The 24,429-nt window shown below is 46.4% G+C and overlaps 1 protein-coding gene across 2 annotated transcripts in view; it reads right to left on the bottom strand.

Moving 5' to 3' along the window:
* The window catches only part of LOC144790905 (dehydrogenase/reductase SDR family member 4-like), a 118,010-nt gene that overhangs the window by 25,873 nt on the left and 67,708 nt on the right, over positions 1-24,429 (bottom strand). For both annotated transcript variants that reach the window (XM_078665546.1, XM_078665547.1), the window contains exon 7: positions 20,153-20,287. In XM_078665546.1, coding sequence (XP_078521672.1) covers positions 20,153-20,287 — 135 coding nt within the window. The remainder of the gene's footprint in view (positions 1-20,152; positions 20,288-24,429) is intronic.

Below are 24,429 nucleotides of genomic sequence, written 5' to 3'. Positions count from 1 at the left end.
TTCCCATTAATAAAAGTGGCACACCGGCGGTGCAGGGGACTTGTAAATAAGCCCCTGAGTGTGCATTTGACTTTGGGCCTAAAAGGTGCACCTGTGCTTTATTCACACTATCACCTGACTTGCAAAAAGCCTGAAAATCAAGAGCTAGGGAGTCCTCCTGTGACAGAGTAGTTGAGGGAATGGGGAAAGTGCAGTGCATTAAAGAGGAATCAGACTCAAGGACACAAAATTGTAGGCACAAAACTGTGTGACTACTGGGGGTGCAACTTTATGATTAAGGTACTCTCTTGAAGAGACAAGCACTGGGCTGCACATTGAAATTATTGAGTATGTGCACCCACACAATATCTCGCTGAGAAGCATATGAGTGCTCACCCTTGCTACTCTGAAAGTCAACTGAGGTAGGGGTTGTTCTTGGCCCAGTTTGCAGAGCTATTATATGATGGAGCCCAGGACATCAGTGGCAAACGATCTGAACCTCTGTGGTTGACACCCAACAGAACACGATTTGATAATCCTGTTAAATTATTGTACATAGCAGTATTGTGTTATGAACAGCAACAAAAAAGACATAATAAACAACAGATGGTGTCTCTCTCCCTGATAAGAGTGTATTAATCTGAAAACATTTAATGATTTTGATGAGGATTGAAAGACAAGTTGACCTGGGTCAGAGGCAAAGTCAACTGCATGTCAGGTAGAACCAGTCATGTAAATATCTCTGGACAACCGTACCTGCATTTCCACAGCATTAGACTATTGTGAAACCTTCAGATTCCATTAACCACAAGTTGGCCTGTGTAATATTGTATGTAAAAATATTTGAATAAATTCCAACACAAATGCATGTCACACTTACTGGCCTGGAGTGCCAAGCGAGTATCACAAATTGATATATAAATGAAGTAAAGTAAACTTAAGCAAAAAACAGTAAAAAGGAAAGATACTCCCTTTCACAAGCGGGGTCTGATTCAAACTTCTCACATACTGCAGTGAGCTGATAGAGAGAGACAAACAAGAATAAACGAGTTTTGAGAAAGAGAGTGTGTATTCCTTGAAAGGTCAGAATTATACTTATTTGGATGAATATCCGTTCTTTCAGATTTTCAAAATAGAAGACAGGGCTACTTCAAGTTGCAATGTGACATCTTTATTGATTTGTTGTGAAACATGGACAGCCGACACGTGTTTCGCCCCCTATTGGCAATTTGTGCCGGGGCTTTCTCAAGGCTGTAAAGAAAGATAGATGAGTTGTTTTAGACACCACAAAGTAGCTTTTGACCCCAAAAAAACAAAAAGAAAAAAAGAAAAGAAAGACCACCTAGAGTGAGAAGTGGTTGATGTATTCTCAATGCAGGAGGGCGGTAGAAGCCCATTGTTTTTATTATTATATTTGCATAGCTCTTTTATGGATATCCATAGATCGTGAGGGAAAAGTGTGTCATACCACAGAAAGCGTGGTTATGGTTACAAGTTCATATCTACTTATAATAGATCCAAAACGGAAGATTTGTGCTAAAAATTGAAGAATAAGTGGTAACTAAAAGGAAGTGATTTAGGGAAAGTCCAGAAAAGTGTGCTTTCACAAGTGCCACAGATTGCCTGAGCAGCTAGTATCCTCTGGCGGCACAGAAAGAAAATGTGCAAGGGTCCCAGGCAGAAGTAGTGCATAAAGTAAGACAATAAGTAGAGACATAATAAACAATATGCAAGGACCATACCTATTTACATAAATGCAGCGTATAATGCAACTGTTTCCATATTGTCAAAATCCCTAAGACAAGAGTTTCAATACTCGTAGGAGAATATTCTTCTGTAAATTCTAGTAAAAAATACAGATTTTTTTTTTTATATGGCCTGATGTTTACCACCATAATAGTTTGAACAGTGCGTGCAATTAATCACATCCAGCAAATATAAAGGCATGCATATACTGAGAAAATACATGCATATACTGAGAAAATACATGATTATCAAACAACATCTATGATTCTGACACTCCTGAGGCACAGCCGGGAGACTTAGCTTGTTAGCCAGTAATTTGTTTTAAAACTTTTGTGTATTTTGTATTTTTAACTCTCTTACCTTACTTCTGGTCATCTCCCCTCGCATCCCTGATCACAAAACCCTGCGCTGCCGATTTGGGCGCTGCAGTGGGTAATTGACAAAATCGGCGCCATCTCGCGCCAAGCCCGAGGCCACGCCCACTATTGAGAGGCCACGCCCATTCTGCCAGATTCCTACAAGAGTCGCGCTGAATACGAGTCGCGCTCTATGATTCTGACACTCCTGAGGCACAGCCGGGAGACTTAGCTTGCTAGCCAGTAATTTGTTTTAAAACTTTTGTGTATTTTGTATTTTTAACTGTCTTACCTTACTTCTGGTCATCTCCCCTCGCATCCCTGATCACAAAACCCAGCGCTGCCGATTTGAGCGCTGCAGTGGGTAATTGACAAAATCGGCGCCATCTCGCGCCAAGCCCGAAGCCACGCCCACTATTGAGAGGCCACGCCCATTCTGCCAGATTCCTACAAGAGTCGCGCTGAATACGAGTCGCGCTCTATGATTCTGACACTCCTGAGGCACAGCCGGGAGACTTAGCTTGCTAGCCAGTAATTTGTTTTAAAACTTTTGTGTATTTTGTATTTTTAACTGTATCCTACCTTACTTCTGGTCATCTCCCCTCGCATCCCTGATCACAAAACCCCGCGCTGCCGATTTGGGTGCTGCAGTGGGTAATTGACAAAATCTGTGCCATCTCGCGCCAAGCCCGAGGCCACGCCCATTATTGAGAGGCCACGCCCATTATTGAGAGGCCACGCCCATTCTGCCAGATTCCTACAAGAGTCGCGCTGAATACGATTCGCGCTCTATGATTCTGACACTCCTGAGGCACAGCCGGAGACTTAGCTTGCTAGCCAGTAATTTGTTTTAAAACTTTTGTGTATTTTGTATTTTTAACTGTATCCTACCTTACTTCTGGTCATCTCCCCTCGCATCCCTGATCACAAAACCCTGCGCTGCCGATTTGACCGCTGCAGTGGGTATTTGACAAAATCGGCGCCATCTCGCGCCAAGCCCGAGGCCATGCCCACTATTGAGAGGCCACGCCCATTCTGCCAGATTCCTACAAGAGTCGCGCTGAATACGAGTTGCGCTCTATGATTCTGACACTCCTGAGGCACAGCCGGGAGACTTAGCTTGCTAGCCAGTAATTTGTTTTAAAACTTTTGTGTATTTTGTATTTTTAACTGTATCTTACCTTACTTCTGGTCATCTCCCCTCGCATCCCTGATCACAAAACCCAGCGCTGCCGATTTGGGCGCTGCAGTGGGTAATTGACAAAATCGGCGCCATCTCGCGCCAAACCCGAGGCCACGCCCACTATTGAGAGGCCACGGCCATCACTCCCTACATTTATGAATCCTCCCCGGACGCGCAGCGGACGAGCGCAGCGGAAGGCGCGCCTAAGGCAAGCCCGTCTGCGCCCGTCCGCGCCTGGACCGGGCCTGGGGCCCCAATCCCTGCTTCAACTGATCTGGATATCAAAGCCTACTCTCGACAGGCTCTGCTAAACCTACGACCCCCCTCTACATGCTTAGGTACTGTTATTTATTTCTGCACAAATCATCATCTTTCTAAAATCTGTGCACATTGTGATTTCAAAATCCACCCTGCACTTGATCCCGATACTACTTATCCTCCACCCCCCAATATTAAACCAACAATACCTCATATCTCAGCAGCCCTCATCAATGCCAGGTCGCTATGCAGACACAAAGATGAAATTGCTGACTTGATAATTTCTCTTAAGTTGGATTTGCTCTTTATTACTGAAACATGGACCAGTCCCTCATCAGAACCTGACCTTCTAGTTGCGGTCCCGGAAGGTTACAACATTCTTAAGCAGGACAGGATTCGAAAAATAGGGTGTGGAATCACTGCAATTTATCGCAGCCATTTTAAAACCACCATAAGCCCAGTGCCACTCACTAGCTGTGAAGCATTTCATTTTTCTATAGCACTCAGTCCTTCCCAACACCTTAAAGGCATTTTGCTTTATCGCCCTCCAGGAAACAAATCGGAATTTCTATCCTCCCTTACGGATATACTTGACTCTCTTGCCACGGACAATACAACCATTATCCACGGCGATTTTAATTTTGCGTTAGAAAATTTAGGAGATAGAGATACTAGTCGACTTTTATCGGACTTAGAATCCCTGAATCTGATACAATTAATTTCTCACAGCACCCACGACGCCGGTCACACACTGGATGGCCTGTTCACAAATGACAAAAATATCAAAATACAAGAGATCATACCACAAGTCTGGACCGATCACCATGCTGTGATATTTGAATTATCACTAAATTTTCCCATGCATACAAACCTCACAACCCGTTCCGGCACGTTTAAATCTTGGAAAGATATAGATAACAAACTACTTGCCGAAACTCTGTCAAACACCCAACCAGAGACCTCCAAAGACACTAATACGGCTGCCAACGACTATACCCACTGGCTTACTACAGCCCTGGATAAATTAGTCCCTATAAAATCCATTTCCAAAAACCGTACCCGTTCCACAGCTCCTTGGTTTACTAATGCCCTCAGACTCCAAAAACAGAAATGTCGTAACCGAGAACGACACTGGAGAATGGCCTACACTACTGAGGACAAACTTCTTTACAAAAAAGAACTTACTTACTATAAAAAAATGATCTTGCAAGAAAAGAGCACCTACTATTCTGCTCAAATCGAGCAAGCAAAACATTCTAACAAACAACTGTATCAGGTTGTAACCAAACTTTCAAAGTTACCCCCTCAATCCCTGCCCATTCCCTCTCAATCATTTTGTAACAGTCTTGCGAATTTATTTTACGACAAAGTTAACAACATCTATGCTAATTTTTCCAACGAGAAGACAGATCATTTAAGCTCCTCTCAAATGATCCCCCCTAAACCTGTTTATCCCACTTTAGATCAGTTTCTAGCCACCAATACAGATGAGGTCTCTAGGATCATGACTACTATTAAATCAGGCTCTCCCTATGACCCCTGCCCCCCCTCAATTCTGCTTCCAGTGGCCAACACAGTAGCTCCCCAACTCACAGGAATTTTTAATCTCATGTTCTCCACAGGGGTCTATCCTGCTACCTGGAAAGACACTATCCTCAAACCTCTTCTAAAAAAATCTCACCTCGATGCTGAAGACCCTAACAACTACAGGCCTATCGCCAGCTTGCCTTATGCAGCAAAACTAGAAGAAAAACTGATGAATATTCAACTATCACAGTACATTGAAGACCACCTCCTATTAGACGATACCCAGTTTGGCTTCCGTAAACACCACAGCACTGAGACAGCACTTATTAAGGCCACAGACGAGATAAGAACAATCCTAGACCAACGAGGGATGGCAGTACTTATCCTGTTCGATCTGTCTACGGCCTTTGACACGGTCGATCATAACATCTTGATCGACCGTGTCAATGCTATAGGTGTTCGGAATAAGGCCAAGGATCTTCTTACCTCCTTTCTCTCCAACCGCACACAAACGGTACAATTGGGAAACTTCAGCTCTGCCCGGATGACACTCCCTTGTGGCGTCCCCCAAGGCTCATCCCTAAGTCCAACGCTATTTAATGTCTACGTGACAGATCTAGCTAGGGTCATCAAGGACTTTGGGATGAGCCTAACATCCTACGCAGATGATACCCAACTGATGCTAGCCATAAAAAATAACGGAGATAAAATTGTGGCTAATTTTCAACAAGGAATGAAGACCATTAGTAACTGGATGACGACCAACTGTCTTAAGTTAAACTCTAATAAGACGGAGGTAATGATCTTTGGAAATTTGTCCCCCTTTTGGCCAGGAGCATGGTGGCCCAATGAATTAGGCTCCCCGCCCATACCTTCCTCCAAAGTTAAAAACCTGGGGGTACTACTAGATGACAAATTAACTTTTGCTGCTCATGCAAATTCTATAGTTTCAACTGCCTTCTATAAACTTAAATCTATCAAAAAGATTCTTCCTTTTCTCCCTCCCGACTCAGGCAAGACTTTAGTTACGGCTTTTGTTATGTCAACCCTGGATTATTGTAATGGACTTTTCATTAATACTCAACGGAAAGTTATCCGCAAACTACAGTCAGTGCAAAACGCAGCTGCTAGAATGCTCTCTAGGACCCCAAAATTTAAATCTATCTCCCAAGTGATTAAAAATTATCACTGGTTGGCAGTAAACAATCAAATTAAATTTAAGGCACTTTGTATAGCCTACAAAGCCTCCCGTAACCTAGGGCCTCGCTTCCTCAACAATTCTTTGGCATTCTATGCCCCTAACAGAACCTTACGCTCCATGAATGTCTTGTTGATGACTGTCCCCCGAACCAAAACAGCTTCATGGGGTGACCGCCGTTTCATTGTTGCCACATCCAAACTATGGAACTCACTTGATGCGGACATCAGATCCTGCCCGCCTCTTACCCTCTTTAGAAGGAAAATAAAGACCTGGCTTTTTAACCAGTAAATTTTGTTATCTTCCCGTTTTGAGCTGTCATTATCTAGCGCCGAGACGCCTTCGGGCATCTGCCTTGCGCTTAACAAATTTCATTAATAAATAAATAAATAATAATAAATAGTGCATGTAACTTAACATGTTACAAAGTTGCATAACGTTTTAATTACTGTTAGACAGGAAAAAGGTTATCCGCAAAATTCACGTGCATGGTGTTGGCTACGTATGCGGCTTGACCAGTCATATATATAGTGTACAAATAGTTAAAATTATCTTCCATTGAATACAATATGTCACGTTTGCACTGTTACTTTAAAAATATTTTCATAAAAGCCGATAATTTTTCATAGGCCTTCTTATTTGAGGCTGATTATATAAAAGCCTAGGTATAGGCAGAGAACAAAGTTCAACAGAGAGTCGGGAAAGAAACCCAAGACTGTTGGCGGATCGCGTATGTATTCAATTACACGCCCATCTTGTTATGCCAATAGTTATAGAGAGTCACGGGGCACCCACATTGTTATAAACGATTGTGTGCCCAAAGGATGTTTGTTGAAAGGGGAGAACTAAAGTCATTGTAGAGTCGTGTAGGCATAAAAACGAATTAACAGAAACGCGACTATTCACAAGTTCGCTGGACATACAGTCCCACCATGGGCATTTAACTTACTGCAAAAAGCTGAAGGGTGCAGATCGGTCCCTGCTCGTGGCTCTCGACGTTCGGTATGTACTTAGGTTAAATCCCGATTTACCCGTTGTCTATTGTCAACCGGAATTTAAAGCGAGTTATCTGGAAGTAAAGCAGTCACATCAAGTGCTCACAGTCAGCTTTACTTCGTGTACAAAAAAACCCTTACCCGGCTAGGCGATACTGCGCAAGTTTCATAGATAGTGTTTGTTTAGAAAACCTTGTAGATTGAGACCTCGTATAGAACTTTGACGTGTTTATTACAGGCCGACATTGTGAAATAAGGCCGCCATTTGTAAATGGTGTTAGTCTCTTATATTTTCAAGTGGCGGAATATGAACTGTCAACATCTATTAGTGATGCTACACAGAGAATGCACGAAATCTAATCAAAGTCCCCTATGTCTAGAATCTGCACATCTTAGTTAATATTTGTGTATCTACAAGGTATAAAGTGCACGTTAGTATATTAGTACTACCTAACCTGTGGAGCATAGGTGTTACCATGGCTTTGATAGAAACGGGACCAGGCATCGGGGATTGATAACAACGAAGAACTGAAGAAAGTGGTAAGCGGCCTATGTGTGAAGGACAAGGCAACACAAATATACAGAATTTAACATCATCGTCAGGGACAAGTTCAGATGCTGTTCTTTAAATATTATTCACAATATTATACAGTAACCAGTAGCACATATTTTTTGTACAGTACAGGGCGGACATTCATTTCTGAGCAGATTAGTCATGCAGAAACACAGAGAGGACTGGTCATTGCTATAGTTGTGCTGCATGGTAAGACAATATCAGAAGAATGAAATCTTAGGGGCAATATGTTGCTATTCCTGTCACATGATTGTTGGTAATGTATAACTATATACATTAACGCCATGCATTGTCTAGTACCAGGAGCATAGGGGGTTCAAAGCCAGTGATGCCATTCATATTCCTGGTTCAGGCCCTTTGTCACTGTCTCCATTCCTATGATTAGTGAGCTCTCTTCTAGGTAGTACTAATATACTAACGTGCACTTTATACCTTGTAGATACACAAATATTAACTAAGACGTGCAGATTCTAGACATAGGGGACTTTGATTAGATTTCGTGCATTCTCTGTGTAGCATCACTAATAGATGTTGACAGTTCATATTCCGCCACTTGAAAATATAAGAGACTAACACCATTTACAAATGGCGGCCTTATTTCACGATGTCGACCTGTAATAAACACGTCAAAGTACTATACGAGGTCTCAATCTACAAGGTTTTCTAAAAAAACACTATCTATGAAACTTGCGCAGTATCGCCTAGCCGGGTAAGGGTTTTTTTGTACACGAAGTAAAGCTGACTGTGAGCACTTGATGTGACTGCTTTACTTCCGGATAACTCACTTTAAATTCCGATTGATAATAGACAACGGGTAAATCGGGATTTAACCTACGTACATACCGAACGTCGAGAGCCACGAGCAGGGACCGATCTGCACCCTTCAGCTTTTTGCACTAAGTTAAATGCCCATGGTGGGTCCGTATGTCTGGCGAACTTGTGAATAGTCGCGTTTCTGTTAATTCGTTTTTATGCCTATGCGACTCTACGATGACTTTAGTTCTCCCCTTTCAACAAACATCCTTTGGGCACACAATCGTTTATAACAATGTGGGTGCCCCGTGACTCTCTATAACTATTGGCATAACAAGATGGGCGTATAATTGAATACATACGCGATCCGCCAACAGTCTTGGGTTTCTTTCCCGACTCTCCGTTGAACTTTGTTCTCTGCCTATACCTAGGCTTTTATATAATCAGCCTCAAATAAGAAGGCCTATGAAAAATTATCGGCTTTTATGAAAATATTTTTAAAGTAACAGTGCAAACGTGACATATTGTATTCAATGGAAGATAATTTGAACTATTTGTACACTATATATATGACTGGTCAAGCCGCATACGTAGCCAACACCATGCACGTGAATTTTGCGGATAACCTTTTTCCTGTCTAACAGCAATTAAAACGTTATGCAACTTTGTAACATGTTAAGTTACATGCACTATCTTGATGTTGTTTGATAATCATGTATTTTCTCAGTATATGCATGCCTTTATATTTGCTGGATGTGATTAATTGCACGCACTGTTCAAACTATCATGGTGGTAAACATCAGGCCATATAAAAAATTTTTTTTTTTTTTAATCTGTATTTTTTACTAGAATTTACAGAAGAATATTGTCGTACGAGTATTGAAACTCTTGTCTTTGGGATTTTGACAATATGGAAACAGTTGCATTATACGCTGCATTTGTGTAAATAGGTATGGCCCTTGCATATTGTTTATTATGTCTCTACTTATTGTCTTACTTTATTCACTACTTCTGCCTGGGACCCTTGCACATTTTCTTTCTGTGCCGGCAGAGGATAGTAGCTGCTCAGGCAATCTGTGGCACTTGTGAAAGCACACATTTATGGACTTTCCCTAAATCACTTCCTTTTAGGTCCCACTTATTCTTCAATGTTTAGCACAAATCTTCCGTTTTGGATCTATTATAAGTAGATATGAACTTGTAACCATAACCACGCTTTCTGTGGTATGACACACTTTTCCCTCACGATCTATGGAAATCCATAAAAGAGCTTTGATGCAAATATAATAATAAAAACAATGGGCTTCTATCGCCCTCCTGCATCGAGAATACATCAACCACTTCTCACTCTAGGTGGTCTTTCTTTTTCTTTTTTTCTTTTTCTTTTTTGGGGGTCAAAAGCTACTTTGTGGTGTCTAAAACAACTCATCTATCTTTCTTTACAGCCTTGAGAAAGCCCCGGCGCAAATCGCCAATAGGGGGCAAAACACGTGTCAGCTGTCCATGTTTCACAACACATCAATAAAGATGTCACATTGCAACTTGAAGCAGCCCTGTCTTCTATTTTGAAAATCTGAAAGAACGGATATTCATCCAAATAAGTATCATTCTGACCTTTCAAGGAATACACACTCTCTTTCTCAAAACTCGTTTTCTCTTATGAAGCTCAAGAGGTCCAGAGCTTCGAGTGTGTCTCCATCTACTTATAAAAGCAGCTTATTCAAGCGTTGTTTAGCCTTGGAATCCTTGGACCTGCCCTGCCTGCTAGTAACAAACAAGAATAAACCAGGTTGGGCCTCATATCTTATGGACTCCGGCTTGGGGGCGGGTATAAAAAGACAGCTGAGCATGGGGTGTGGGAGCTGTATTTATCAGAAGTCATCTACAACATTAGTAAAGCACTAACTTTTATGATGCTTTTTATTTTGCTGAACATATCATTGCTTAGTATTCATCAGCTAGTTTTCAATTTCCACTCATCTGAAATTGCTGCCCTTAAAATTGTGTATTGATAACTGCAATATTGTGCCTAGAATCCCTCTGCATTTTTTGCAAAGTGCTTATCTGTAACCTTCTGTATTATTCTTTCTTTTTGCTATTATAACCATCACATGCTCTTAATCCTTCAACATAATGAATTATGTAAGAAGGTATCAAATGCCTCCCAATACAACATGATCAAACATTGATTCCATATGACAAGAGTCCAAATACACCCTGAAGCAAAACACTAATAAGGTAAAAATATCCACAAAGTAATTCCCAACATATCCCATTACACTGAAAGCTACATGCAAACAAATATTAAATCACAAAACCAAAATCTGACTTTAAGCAGTTCCTTCAATAGCCCCCTTATTTGTACCTAATGTACGTCTTTAAATTCTTACCCTTTTGGATACAAACAATTGCTATCAGTGGCTCCTGAAACCTGGTATATCATTTCTCCACATTTTCCTCCATTGCCCATATTGGCAACTGTTGAAGAAATGACCCAAAGTATTTTTGGCATTTTTGTCTTCATGGATTGCCTTATACTTTCATTTCTGATAAAGATACTTGTTATATTTCAAGGTTTTGGAAAGCCTTGCGAAAGTCATTGGGAATTTGGCAAACTCTTTCTTTAAGGCAATCATCTTCACTCAAATGCAAAAAAGAGACTTGGCCAAACTTTGTGGTGTTACTTTACTGCCCTTCAATGTAATAGGGTTTCCTATTTACCAACTGTTAGAAACTGGGTTACTGCTTGAGGGAGATACACCCCTACTCAAGCAGGAATTACAACCTGTTTCAAGGTGCAGTCACAAGCAAACCCTAGGATATAGAGAAATTTGTGATGAAAACATTAAAAACCCAATCTATAGAACCAGAGCTATCCAATTTAAAATATTTAAGTGAAAATTGTGCCAAAAAGGACATTTCGCCAACTGTGGATATCTGGTCACCCCCGACCAGGACAAAGTCAAGTTCAGGCTGACCACGATGGATAGCTTGGAGGATGCAAATGGGGCAGCCTGGGAGATGTGTTGGTTCTGAGGAGCTGCAATGGGAGGTCCTGCATTAACGCTGAGGATCCCATCAGCAAGGGTTTACAGTGTAAAGATCGATGTTGAGGATGCATCACACAGTCGAGGCAATGCATCTGTTCTAAGGACATGTGAGGCTGCAATGCAAAAAGCTGCATCATTGTCAAGGCTGCCTTAGAAGAGAGATTTAAAGTGTGAGGGCCTGTATGTGGAAAGCTTTGCACAGTGTGCGAAGTCGATGCCGAGTCTTTGCATTGGGAGAACCCTTGCAGGAGAGATGATGCATCAGTTCTGCTAGGGGTTGCACTGTAGAGCAGATGCATTGGTTATGCCAGATCCACAGATGGGCCTGCGGAGCACATTTAGGCTTATTTCCAAGGGTCCAAGACATGGGGTAGTACCACTTGGCAGGGTAGGGCTAACAGATGGCAGATTCCAGGTGCTGGGTTCAAGATTTTTGGAGCCTTCTGTCCCCGAGGTTCTAGTCAGGAGGCCAGTCAACTAGCCCTTGGAGTCACTTTGGGGTCCTATGTTCAACAGATGCAGGTCCAGTCCTTCTCATCCAGGCAAGAGGGCAGCAGATACCAGGTCAGCTTAGTGGAGTGGCAGTTCCTTCTGAGTAGTAGTTCGGCAGAGTGGCAGTCCCTTCAGTAGCACAGCAATCTTTCCTACTGGCAGAGTATCCACTGGCCCACAAGTATACAGGCTTCCTGCTTTGCATGCACACACTCTAGACTGACTACAAGGGGTATGCAGCCGTTGTGTGGAAACAGGACACAGGCCATTTACGTGTATGTAGGGCCGGGCCCAGTTCCCCCTCACATCCTCCCAGTGATGGCCCATCCAAGCACACCTAGGGTATCTATTGTGTGGGGCTGTCTAGGAGGAATACACAAAGCCCAACTGTGAGCTACACAAAGTCATGTGACCCAGAGGCAGGCCACAGGCACTAAATCGATTGTGCTTTTATGAGTTCAAATAGTTTTTTGGGTTGGTTACTGCCTTGATCAAGTTCCTATAAAACCTATATAGCATCTGCAGGTTTAGACCACATATACTGCAGGATGGGGTCAGACTGATTCTAGACACCCCTACCAGGTGTGTTAGCCTGTATACCAGCTAGCTCACAGTGCCACAAGAAACCCCTCTTACCAAAAAGAGAATAGCTCTTGGCAGCTAATCAAAGATGACAACCCTGATCTCTCAGGACCGTGGAAACATTTTGCTCAGTCACTTGTCATTTTAGTGTAAAATAGATGTGCTGAAACAACCACTGGCGTGGCTAAAACTAAGGCCAATGAGGAGGTAAAGTCTATATTGTCTCTGTCGCTCTGGGCCGGTCACCCCACGCACCTCGCTCACTCCTCCGTGTGTGAGTCCAGGCTGCCCCTTTCCCGCCGAGTGCCGCCGCTGCCCGCAGCTGTGCTCCTGATCCTGCGCTGCTGCTGATTTTGCCCTATTGCACTGTGTGTGTATTCTTTCCCCGTTTGTACCTTAGCTGTACTGTGTGCGTTATCTCCCGGTATTCTTTCCCTTTTGTGCCCTGCCTCATTTGTGCTGTGTGTGGCATTCCCCGGTTTTGCTCTGCCTTAGTTCTGCCTCATTGTTTTCTCCCTCTGTGCCCCTGGTTGTGCCCAGCCCCTTCCGCGTTCCCGCCACCTCCCCACTCCCCGCCGCTGCCCCCCTGCGGCCCCGCCCCCTTTCCCCGGTTTCCCTTCCCCATTTGCCGCCCCGCACCCGCCTCCCAGCTGCTCCTCCCTCCCACTGGACCATAAAGGGCGGATGAGGCGCGGTGATGAGCAGTGACCTCTGTCCCTGTGGGCCGGTCACCCCACGCACCTCGCTCACTCCTCCGTGTGTGAGTGCAGGCTGCCCCTTTCCCGCCGAGTGCCGCCGCTGCCCGCAGCTGTGCTCCTGATCCTACGCTGCTGCTGATTTTGCCCTGTTGCACTGTGTGTGTATTCTTTCCCCGTTTGTACCTTAGCTGTACTGTGTGCGTTATCTCCTGGTATTCTTTCCCTTTTGTGCCCTGCCTCATTTGTGCTGTGTGTGGCATTCCCCGGTTTTGCTCTGCCTTAGTTCTGCCTCATTGTTTTCTCCCTGCCCCTGGTTGTGCCCAGCCCCTGCCGCGTTCCCGCCACCTCCCCGCTCCCCGCCGCTGCCTCCTTGCAGCCCGCCCCCTTTCCCCGGTCGCCCTTCCCCATTCGCCGCCCCGCACCCGCCTCCCAGCTGCTCCTCCCTCCCACTGGACCATATAGGGCGGAGGAGGCACGGTGGTGAGCAGTGACCTCTGTCCCTCTGGGCCGGTCACCCCACGCACCTCGCTCACTCCTCCATGTGTGAGTCCAGGCTGCCCCTTTCCCGCCGAGTGCCGCCGCTGCCCGCAGCTGTGCTCCTGATCCTGCGCTGCTGCTGATTTTGCCCTGTTGCACTGTGTGTGTATTCTTTCCCCGTTTGTACCTTAGCTGTACTGTGTGCGTTATCTCCCGGAATTCTTTCCCTTTTGGGCCCTGCCTCATTTGTGCTGTGTGTGGCATTCCCCGGTTTTGCTCTGCCTTAGTTCTGCCTCATTGTTTTCTCCCTCTGTGCCCCTGGTTGTGCCCAGCCCCTGCCGCGTTCCCGCCACCTCCCCGCTCCCTGCCACTGCCCCCCTGCGGCCCCGCCCCCTTTCCCCGGTCGCCCTTCCCCATTCGCCGCCCCGCACCCGCCTCCCAGCTGCTCCTCCCTGGCTCCGCCCCCCCCATTCTCCACATATGGCAGAGTGGCAAACGCGCAGCGGGCGCGCCAATTGTGCGCCGAAGGCGCGCCAAAGGTAAGCCCGTCTGCGCCCGTCCGCGCCTGGACCACGCCCAACGCCCAGACCCCTGGACCCCGCAGACACCAGCCCACCCGCCGAACCTACAACGCCACGGAAATCAACGCACTCAACACCGGCCGGACCCCTGGATGCTACCGAGTTACCCCAAAACGCAACCACGGACCCTTCAGCTGCCACTACTGAAAGTTCACCTGCATCCGGGCCTGCACCGCACCCGCACCCACCGCGACGACCCCCAGCAGCAACCACCTGAAGTGCATCATGCTCAACACCCGCTCCGTCCACAGACACGCCGTAGAGCTCTGGAACCTGCTCGACACCACATCCCCAGACGTCGCCTTCCTCACGGAAACATGGATGAACGCCTCCTCAGCACCCGACATCGCCATCGCCATCCCGGACGGATACAAGATCACCCGGAGGGACCGCGGCAATCAGACCGGAGGAGGCATCGCCATCATCCACAAGAACACCATCCGCATCACGACCAGCACCGACGGCACCCTCACATCCGCCGAACACCTGCACTTCCAGATCCACACCGATCCCAAGACCACCCTCAGAGGCACCCTCATCTACAGACCCCCGGGACCACGCACACAATTCAGCGAAGACATCACCGACTTCATCAGCCCGCACGCCCTCCCCTCTGCTGACTACATCCTCCTAGGGGACCTCAACTTCCACCTGGAGAACCACGACGACCGCAACACCACCACCCTGCTGGACAACCTCGCCAACCTCGGACTCAAGCAGCTGGTGACCACCCCCACCCACTACGCCGGACACACTCTCGACCCCGTCTTCTCATCCAGCAAGGACATCGCCTTCAGCCACGCCACCGGGCTCCACTGGATGGACCACAGCTGCGTCCACTTCAGCTTCAGAAAGAACACGATCCACCACCACCAGCAACAGGTTGCACGCAGAAGCTGGAACAAGATCACAGCCGACCAGCTCGCCGCATCCCTGAGCCGGGACCCCCCCGCCAGCTCAGCGAACCCCAGCCAGGCCGCCAACAACCTCACGAAGTGGATCAGCAACTGCGCAGACGACCTCGCCCCTCTGAGGACCCCGCCTAGAAGACCCGGCTGTAAGAAAGCACCATGGTTCACCGACGAACTCAAGAGCTCCAAGAAGAACTGCCGAACCCTCGAGAGTGCCTGGCGCAGAGACACAACACCAGACAACATGACCACCCTCAAGCTCGCCACCCGAAAACACCACCAACTGATCCACACCACCAAGAAAACCGCCTTCAAGGAACGACTGGACAACAACGCACACAACAGCAAAGAACTCTTCAACATCGTCAAAGAGCTCTCCAACCCCAATGCCGGAAACAATGACATCACCCCATCTCAAGACCTCTGCAACTCCCTCGCCTCCTACTTCCACAACAAGATTGCAGACATACACAACAGCTTTGTCACTCAGCCTACGCACCCCATGACCGCACCACCACCCCCCACCGCCACCCTCCGTGCATTGACCCCGATCAACACCGAAGAAACCCGACGCACGATGAACTCCATCCACTCCGGATCTCCAACCGACCCCTGCCCTCACCACGTCTTCAACAAGGCCAACGCCGTCATCGCACCCCACCTACGAGACATCATCAACGCCTCCTTCGACACCGCTACCTTCCCCGAAAGCTGGAAGCACGCCGAACTCAGCGCCCTACTGAAGAAACCATCAGCAGACCCCACCGAACTCAAAAACTACCGCCCGATCTCGCTCCTCCCGTTCCCGGCCAAAGTCATCGAGAAGACCGTCAACAAGCAGCTGGCCGCCTTCCTCGAGACGAACGGATCCCTCGACCTCTCACAATCCGGCTTCCGGGCCAACCACAGCACCAAGACCGCCCTCATCGCAGCCACCGATGACATCCGAGCCCTGCTCGACAACGGGGAAACTGCGGCCCTCATCCTCCTGGACCTCTCCGCGGCATTCGACACTGTCTGCCACCGCACCCTAGTGCAGCGCCTCAGCAACGTCGGAATCCTAGAGAAGGCACTGGAATGGGCCATCTCCTTCCTCGCCGGAAGAACACAGAGAGTCCGCCTTCCCCCGTTCAAATCAGAAGCCACCGAAGTCATCTGCGGCGTTCCTCAAGGCTCCTCCCTCAGCCCCACCCTCTTCAATGTCTACATGAGCCCCCTTGCGGCCATCGCACGCCAACACAACCTCAACATCATCTCCTACGCCGACGACACCCAGCTGATCCTCTCCCTCACCAACGACCCCGCCACCGCCAGAGCCAACCTGCACGAAGGGATGACAGCCGTAGCCGAATGGATGATGAACAGCCGCCTGAAACTGAACTCAGACAAGACGGAAGTCCTCATCCTGGGCTCCTCGCATTCTGCCTGGGACGACACCTGGTGGCCCCCCGCCCTGAGCAGCGCACCCAAACCAACGGACCACGCAGGCAACCTGGGCTTCATCCTGGACTCCTCCCTCTCCATGACCAGACAAGTCAACGCCGTCTCCTCGTCGTGCTTCAACATCCTGCGCATGCTACGTAAGATCTTCCGGTGGATCCCCACGAGACCAGTAAGACGGTCACCCAGGCCCTCGTCACCAGCCGACTGGACTACGGCAACACCCTCTACGCCGGAACCACCGCTAAACTCCAGAAGAGACTCCAGCGGATCCAGAATGCATCAGCAAGACTCATCCTAGACATCCCCCGACACAGCCACATCTCCGGACACCTGAGAGACCTGCACTAGCTCCCGGTCAACAAAAGAATCACCTTCCGGCTCCTAACCCACGCACACAAAGCCCTGCACAACCAAGGCCCAAGATACCTCAACAGCTGCCTCAACTTCTACACTCCCACACGCCAGCTTCGATCGACCAGCCACGCCCTCGCCGCCGTCCCCCGCATCCGAAGAGCCACCACAGGAGGAAGGTCCTTCTCCTACCTGGCCGCCAAGACTTGGAACTTCCTCCCGACCCATCTCCGCCTGACCCAAGACCACCTCGCATTCAGGAAGCAGCTCAAGACCTGGCTGTTCGAGCAGTAGCGGACGCCCCCCTCCTCAAGCGCCTTGAGACCCTCCGGGTGAGTAGTGCGCTATACAAATGCAATGATTGATTGTTTCGATAACTGTAGGAATTTGTTCAGGAGTCCTAGGGCAGAAAGAGGTTGCTGGGCTCGGATTGTGACAATCAAAATCTTCCGAAATGTGACCCTCAGAGTGAAGCGGTTGAGCTGTCAAAGGCTTTGTCAGGGAGGTATTTAAGGTTAATGTCTCAGAATTCAACGGACATCAGATAGGAAATATTATAATTAATTAAATCAAATACTTTTATTTATGAAGAGAAATTAAGTTGTTGCTACTCTACACAAGGTAATTGATGCACATAATCAACAGAAGACATTAATCAATGGTGTTAAGGGGTGACAATGCCCCAGCAATCTGGGAGGACACTTATTAGTGGTAGAGAGTGTTGGCCTTGAATGGAGACACAATTTGTAGCAGCTGCAGCAGTCCCCTACGCTATTGTTAAAGCCCCCCCCCCTCTTCTGGGTGCAATAGCTCTGTACCTTTTCTTTCCTGGATTTGTGTTCTATCCGTCTATGCAGACTGTCCAAGTGTCCAATGGAAGGTGCAAGCCTGGCCCTCAAAGCATAAGAGGCGGTGTATGGGTCACAGTTGGACTCACTAGTGCAAGAGCCATTGCTCCAGCATCAACTAGAAAGAAGGCAGCATTTGCACCCAATGAGAAGGAGGCAGTTTAGTTGCAATGGTTGTGGCTTATTAGCCATTGCATGAAGAACATGAGGAGTGCAGTTCCTAAGGAAAGGAAGGGGATGGGAAAGACAAATCCTTTGTCATGTTGCCCTCACACACCCCGAGAGGAGTCATGCTTCACCAATGGGCCTTGCTCTTCGTCGGGCCGGCGCTGCAATGCTTGACGGGCTCACCGTTTCCTGGGCTCTTTATCAGAGATTTCTTTTGAGAAGCCGTAGGGTGCGGGCGGGTGTGGGGGCAGGGAAATTGTGTGTGAACTTAGGTGGTGATTTAAAATAGGTAAAGCACAGTCCTGTGCAAAGCTTTAATATTCATGGTAGTGCCTGCCTAATTAAAAAAGAGAAAACGCGGATGTCCTGTTGGGATCTAAGGTTCCCGGTGGACGGGCGTTAGTGAGAGGTCGACATGTTTCGTGCCATGGTGTTCCAAAAGGAATCAAGCGGCACTTCTTCAGGACCTATGGTAAGAGTGGTGCACTAATAAAGGTAGGTTCCGGAATGGTGGAAGGTAACCTGCTTAGGGACCTTAGTAGTCCTGTACCGGGCACTTTGGTGACCCGAGAGACAGGAGCTACAGCCTGACGGGGGTGCGGTGGAGCACGGTGTTGCTCCAATCGGCTCGGTGGTGGCAACTTGCTGTCTGCCTACCCACGCTCCTGTTCCCCGTGTATCAGCCATTGCAGCTGGAATCTTCCTCAGGCTCAAACACAAAATCCTACCACAAAACAAACTAGATATTCATACTTCCTTGTCATGGTTGGTCCCAGGTGGAAGGATCTTGGCAGGTATGAATCTGCTCTGGTACTCTTGATTCATTCCGTGGGAGACGGTAGATGGCAGTCAAATTTTCATTAAGTGGTAAGTGATTCTTGACACTTTGATAGTTCATGAGCTCAGCTGGCAGCAAGTTGCTCAGTAAGTTTGACCTACTGGTGCATGCACTTCAATTCCACTCTCAGGTATAATATATGCAGGGTGACCATTCCAACGCAAAAAAGCCTCGTAGAAGTGACGCAGTGAAATCTACAAGATGTCACTGCACCGCTTCTAGACCGCCACTGCGTCAAATTCTTACGCCTGCTTGAAGCAGGCATAAGGAGTGATGCAGCACAATGAGGATAGGCCTCCCCCTGCATTGCTGGAGTTGCGTTGTGCTTGCAACACAACTCCAGCAATGCGTGACTTTTGCGTCAACAGATGGGTCAGAAGTTGTGATGCATCTGTCAATTCTTGCACCATGGTGTGCCATATTTTAAATACGGCGCACCCATAGTGGCGCAAGGGTTTCAAATGGTGGCGCAGGGAAAGTGACGCATCTTTACAGATGCATCACTTTCTTGTAAATCTGCCCCAAAGGAGTGACGCCGCACAATGAGGATAGGCCTCTCCCTGCATTGCTGGAGTTGCATCGTGCTTGCGACACAATTCCAGCAATGCATTACTTTTGCGTCAACAAATGCGTCAGAATTTGTGATGCATCTGTCATTTCTTGCACCATGGTGCGCCGTATTTTAAATACGACGCATCCATAGTGGCGCGAGGGTTTCTAATGGTGGCGCATGAAAAGTGACGCATCTTTACAGATGCGTCACTTTCTTGTAAATCTGTCATAAAGTATATATCCAATCCCTCCCTCCTCAGTTGTATGCATTGTTGAGAATTACAAATGCTACTTCTGTTTGATCCAACCATAGTATTACAGTAAGGTTCTCAACATCCATTCTATAAGTTTTTTAAAACAGCAAGGCAGCTTTTATTTACAAGATTGTGCTGTTATATTCTGTATGGAAGTATATCTATTACACTGTATAATTTTTTTCTAGAAGTTCAATTTGCTAATTTGATAGAGAATGGATCAAGTAGTAATTCAGCTGTGTTTTGTTTACATGCATTTTATGTGCCTACAGAAGAGAAATCTGGGAGATTTTATTTTTATTTGTGGACACTTTAAATTTTAATTTGATTATACTTACAAAAGAGCTCATCCGTGTCTTGATAATTCCAGGGGCTAATGAGTTTAGCCGAATATTCATCGGATATAATTCTGATGCCAAAATCTTGGTTAAACCTGTGAGGGCAGTCTTACTGACACTGTATGGGCCAATATCCTGTTACAAGGAAAAAAAAGAAGAGCATTATTTACTGTTACACGTACATGATGAAAGCCCGATTCACAGAAAGCTGTATGCTCTGATGTATAGCTATGATTTCCACACAAAAATGAAAAATCAAGCTCCACAGATTCAGGATTTCCATGGCAAAATAAATTTGGTCAAGAAGAAAAGTGTGCCTAGAAAATGGACTTTTCTATATAAGATTGAAGAAATGGAAGGGAAAGCATATATATTGGGTGGGATAAAGAGGCAGTTTTGCACATAACCATAAAGGCTTGCCTTGGTCATATTCAGGAAAACCTTGCAGATAGTTTCTCATAAAACATTAAAGCATTATCTTGACACCTCCAAGACTATGACCAAGATTGCATTTAGTGCGAGAAACACATTGATCATTGTATGCAATATCAGAGAACACATAATAGATTGCACTTCTGCAGTAATCTAGCACCTGTGCAACAGTCAGGTAAGAGGTAGAGCAACAGACAATACATGGAAAACACTGAACATTGACATTTTCAAGACGTAATTGTTGTTGGGGCTCCATAAAAAAGTTTGAAATCCCAAGTCAGAAGATACTTTGTAAATTAGACCTCTTGAAATTAGACCTCTTGACCCATCTTAGGGCCCCATTTAGAGGCTGGCAGAGCAGAATTTATGTCATAAACTGGCAAACTTCAGCACTGTCAGGCATATGTTTCCCCTTCCTCATTTAGCCAGGTGAACCATTGGGTTTCTTCCAGTGTAGCCTCAGTATCTGCCTCTGCCATTTGAAACCCTGGACCTAGCGGCCTGTCTGCCACATGGCTATCAGTTCACAATGATGGTAGCCTCATCCTATTTATACTCTTTTGTATCAGGGAATTTGCCTCAGAAAAATAAAAAATAAATATTGAGTGGGCCAGACAATAATAGAGACGATCAGTACATAGCTAGTGTGGAGGAATTGCTAAAGGCACAGAGATCCCTGTCAGGAACTCTAAATATGAGGGAAGTCCTCTGGTATGGGTGTGGAGCCAGGGTCTATGCTGACCCAGCAGGCTGGTGGGACATCTCCAAGTTTCTAAATGACCAGCTAATCTATATTGTTCTCTTGTGGGTAGAATGTCACAGCATTTACGTGGTCTTGTGACTATTGGTTTTGAGATCACACCACCTGAACTTAAGTTTACTTTTTTGGGCAGGTCAAAAGGAGTGAAAACCTATGTGGCATTAAATAAGAGCTAAAAGATAACTGTTTTGCAGGGTCAGCCCTGAACATTTTGCCTTCCTCCTCAATTTTGTCTGACCTTTGGTGGCTGTTTTATGACTCTGGGCACTTTACCACTGCTGATCAGTGCTAAATTGCATATGTTCTCCCTATTATAAATTAAGGCATGAATTTGTGATTCCATGATTGGCTGGTTTGGTTTACCTGTCAGACCCTAGTACAGTGCACCAGGGGTGCCCAGGGCTTGTAAACCAAACTCTGCTGGTGAGCTTGCAGCACTGGTTGTGCCACTAACAGAAGCAGTCTGCAAAAGTGTGTCTAAGGCCTGCCATTGCAGAGCCTTTGTGCAATCTGGTACTGCCATGCTGACTGGGCAAGTGCACCCACTTGCCAGTCCCTTAACCTTCCCTTTTCTTCGTATCAGACACCCCTATGGTAGGCCCAAGGGCAGGGTGCATTGTAAGTATAAGGAAGGACATTCCCTGTTGTGTGTGGCATGTCCTAATAGTGAATTACAGCCATTTTCGTTTTTCACTATTGCAAGGCAACCTGTTCTCCATAGGCCAGAATGGGCAGTTAGATTATTACATTTTATAATCCTAACTAACTCAGGGAACATGGTAGACATTCGAGTTTAGTATGCCTGAACTCAGAATGATAAAATACATCTTTTAGTGAAGTTGGTTTTAACATTCTGTGTTTGAAAATACCACTTTTAGAAAGTAGGTATTTTCTTGTCTAACTATCCAAACCTGCCTCTGCTAGGTTGTGTATTCCTTGTCTGGAGTTTGAGTGACAGGGCTGGGGGATTCCAGGAGACAGGGCGAGTCCGCGCAGTGGTGAATAGAGGGATCTGCATCTACATGGGAGGGAGGAGTTGCACCTGGGACCTGAAAAGGACTGTGCCTGCCCCCCACATTGCTGGCTCCACCCCCTGTGGTGCGTCTGATGTCTCTGCCCTGCACTGTGAAAGGAGAGAAGGATTCATGTCAACAGAGTACTCCAGAGCTGTCCCTTCCCTCCACAATGCTGGCTCCACCTCCTGTAGAGTGTCTGATGTTTCTGCCCTGCACTGTGAATTGAAAGAAGGAGTCATGTAAACAAAGTGCTCCAGAACTGGTTTGGACTAGGCAAAGGCCCCTCTGCCCTCAGAGGACAAAGGATTTTGGGGTATAAATATTGGGACCCTGATCCCAAGAAATTAGATCACTTTTGGACAACAAGGTGAAACCTTTGCTGAGGAGAGGAACCTGAAGAAACTGAGGAGAGACTATTACTTAGCTGAAGTGCTGCTTGGGGGGATTGGCCTGCAGTGGTTGCATGACTGCTAAAGAGAGGAGAAAGGTACTTTGTGTACTTTCATCAACTTTTTAGGATCTCCAAGGGCTTGGAACAGAGCTTGCCTCCTGCTGAAGTCTCAGGGACAACAGATTTCAACCCTCAGCTGCCCAGAGTTCCTTGGGAAGGGCCTGCTGCTGTTTTGGGCCTTCTGAGGGACTGCGTGTCGCAAGGAGCTGGAAGTGTGACTCAAGAGGAAGAAGCATGTCGCCGTCGCTGCTGCTGCCGTTGCATCTTGGATGTCGCCGCTGTAGCTGAAGTATTGCACTGCATCGAGAGAAGCATCTCGCAACAAAGGGGAAGCGTGTCGCCGTCGCTGCTGCTGCCGTCTCATCTTGGATGTCCCCTTTGTAGCTGTAGTGTTGCACCACATCAAGAAAAGCACCTCGCATCCACGGAGAAGCGTGCCGCCGACGGAGCTGCTGCCGTCGCATCTTGGATGTCGCTGCTGTAGTTGTCGTATTGTGCGGAAGCGTCTCGCCACGTCGGAGAAGAGTGTCGCAGCCAAAGCTGTTGGTGTCGCATCACGGAACAAGGGTGTCGCCGCTGCAGCTGACGCATCGAATCGAGACTTCTCGTATCATCAGAGAAGTGTGCCGCATCTGGAAGGTCTTCACGTCTTTATTTCTTTGCACCGGAACTTTGCCGCATTTCCATCGCTGCAACACTTTTGTTGTGGAAGCGTAACGCATCGTAAGGTACATTGACTCAAAGTGTCGCATTTTAAGAACTAAACAGAACTAAGCTAAAACTACCATTTTAAGTACAGTATTGTGGATTTTTGTCGTTTGTGGTCTTGTGTTAAGTCTATATAAAGAATACTTATTTTCGATATGAAACCTGTGTGGTGTCCATCTGTAGTTTTGTCACTGGATTACTGTATGTGGTCACAAATGCTTTACACACTGCCTCTGCGATAAGCCTGTCTGCTCGTGCCAAGCTACCGAGGGGTGAGCAGGGGTTATTTTAGGAGTGTACACACTTACCCTGACTAGAGGCAAGGGTCCCTATTTGCCACAAGTAACTAGAGACCCCCAAATCTAACAATAACTATATTACATGTGTCAATAAAAATTCTGAATCATTAAATCCTTAATTATGGTACATCAAGCAATTCATCATGCACTTTACACATCTTGGTTATCAATATGTGCCACATCAGAGAACCTGTGATAGGATTATCTCACCATTTTCCGGGGTGTAGAACTCAATTAGAACCTATTCAATTATGAAAATGTTAAACATCCTCCACCCACATCTCACACCTGTGAATCATACGATATCTACCCCAAAGAAGATAGAAGGATGAAGGTTCATCTTCCTGTGGACATACCTAACATAAATGTCCAACAAATATTTGTTCAGATTTGAGAAGTAATCATGTGGATATATAAAGCATCTTCTTCTCAGCATCTGGTGCACAGTGAACCATCTTAATTAGCCTCATTGAAATTGGTGCAAAGGTGTATAATAAAGATTAAAGAATTATAAAGAACTATGGCCTAATAATGTATGTAGCTTAATAATCTCACAAGAAAGTCGATCCAATATTCTTGACATTTTGAAGTCTGTTCCCCCAAGTCCTGTG

Source organism: Lissotriton helveticus, chromosome 11 (assembly GCF_964261635.1).
Source record: "Lissotriton helveticus chromosome 11, aLisHel1.1, whole genome shotgun sequence".
Lineage (NCBI taxonomy): Eukaryota > Metazoa > Chordata > Amphibia > Caudata > Salamandridae > Lissotriton > Lissotriton helveticus.
Note: the sequence above shows the minus strand (reverse complement) of the source record. Positions and strands in the feature narration are given on the sequence as shown.